At 45.0% G+C, this 1,643-nt stretch overlaps 1 protein-coding gene across 1 annotated transcript; it reads left to right on the top strand.

The window, feature by feature from the left end:
- The first annotated feature begins 516 nt into the window (after positions 1 to 516).
- Positions 517 to 972, top strand: LOC138902800 (uncharacterized). The gene has a single exon (XM_070190701.1). The coding sequence runs from the start codon at positions 517 to 519 to the stop codon at positions 970 to 972; it is 456 nt and encodes a 151-aa protein (XP_070046802.1).
- Positions 973 to 1,643: the final 671 nt, after the last annotated feature.

Raw genomic sequence — 1,643 nt, 5'->3', positions numbered from 1 at the left:
GCAATTTCAAGAGTAATTTATCAGAATTTTGAGTATGAATCCTCATCTGATAGTGTAAATTATATTTAGATTCTATGATGTAGTGTAGAAGTAGCAGAAAAAGGTTTGCATAATTAATTTTTATCTCAGCGGAAGCTACTGCCGAGGAACATCTCCGTTATAGAGGATTGGACTACTTTCATATTACCTGTACAGGTTTCACGTCCAGTGCAAGGAAACGGGAAGCTCCAAAGGGCCAGTGATAGAGTAAATTCCATATCACTCACTGATAGGGCAAAAGAGACAAGTTCTATTTATATGGATACATAGACAGCCTAGGAGTAGAGGCATATCACCAGTAATACATATGTTGACTCAGATAGTGGCTTCCCAGGCCTTGAGATTGAATGTTATACCTACGTCCTCTAGCTAGCAAGAGGATTCAGCTAGTTCCAAGGTGAATATGTTTCTTTAGTTGGATCCTCCAGTATTCATGGGTACTAAGCCTGAAGAGGACCCCATGTATTTATTGATAAGATGCACAAGTCTCTTCATGTGATGCGTACAACTAAGACAGAAGTAGTGGCATTACCCTCTTATTGCCTGAAGAAAGTGGCGTACTCCTTGTTTGAGTTGTGGGAGGAGTCCCGAGAGGAGGAGAGCCCTCCGGCAAAGTGGAACGAGTTTACAGATGCCTTCATGGATCATTTCTTGCCTGCCGAGAATAGGGCACCCCGTGCTGCCGAGTTTGAGAACTTGAAGCAAGGTAGTATGAGTGTTTGGGACTACCATATAAGGTTTGCAAATCTTTCCAAGCATGCTATTTACATGTTTCTCGCGATGGAGGCCTGGGTTCACAGGTTTGTGCAGGGCCTTAGACCTTTCGTTATTAATGAGGCCGCTATAGCTGCCTTGAGTTCTGATATGAACTATGGGAAGATGGTAGCATTTGCTCAAGCCATGAAGACCCGAAAGTTGAAGAACAAAATGTAGTGATAGGGTAACAAGAAGGCCTGGTCCGCGGGCAGCTTTGATGGTTCTTTCAGTGGTGGTAGTAGTTGAAAGGTGATGTTCAGGGGAAGATCATCTGGACTGACACAGTCTTTTGTTCAGTATTTAGCCAGTGCACCGCCATCAGGGCCCGATCAATAGCAGTGGAGGCGTTTTAGGCCCAGTTAGGGCAATAAGGGATCTTATCAGCAGGTTCAGTCAGGTGGGAGATTTCATATGCAATAGAGGCCCTCTTGCCCTGGGTGCAGGAAGATGCACTTAGGAGTCTGTTGCATGAACCTTCCCATATGCTACGAGTGTAGTATTAGGGGCCATATTCAGAGATATTGCCATATGTCTTGTCAGAATGTCAGTAGAGGTATGTTGCAGACGACCAGTTCAATAGCTACTACTTCTGTAGCACCTCCTCCGGCTCGAGGTACTCCGGCACCCGCAGAGAATGGTGCAGCCAGGGGTGGTGCACAAGGTTTGGGAGGACCTAGTACGTTCTATGCAATATTGGGCTGCTAGAGTTTAGAGGCTTCTCCAGATGTCGTCATGGATATATTGACTGTCCAATCTCATGATGTGTATGCTCTTATAGATCCCGGTTCCACCTTGTCATATGTAACTCTTTATGTTGCTATGGAATTCGAGATTGAACCGGAACAGCT

This window comes from Nicotiana tomentosiformis, chromosome 12 (assembly GCF_000390325.3).
Source record: "Nicotiana tomentosiformis chromosome 12, ASM39032v3, whole genome shotgun sequence".
NCBI lineage: Eukaryota > Viridiplantae > Streptophyta > Magnoliopsida > Solanales > Solanaceae > Nicotiana > Nicotiana tomentosiformis.
This window is presented reverse-complemented; position numbering and strand designations above follow the sequence as displayed.

Bases quoted from the DNA above. Each gene is read 5' to 3' on its own strand.
- LOC138902800 (XM_070190701.1), top strand. From the start codon at position 517: ATGCACAAGTCTCTTCATGTGATGCGTACAACTAAGACAGAAGTAGTG.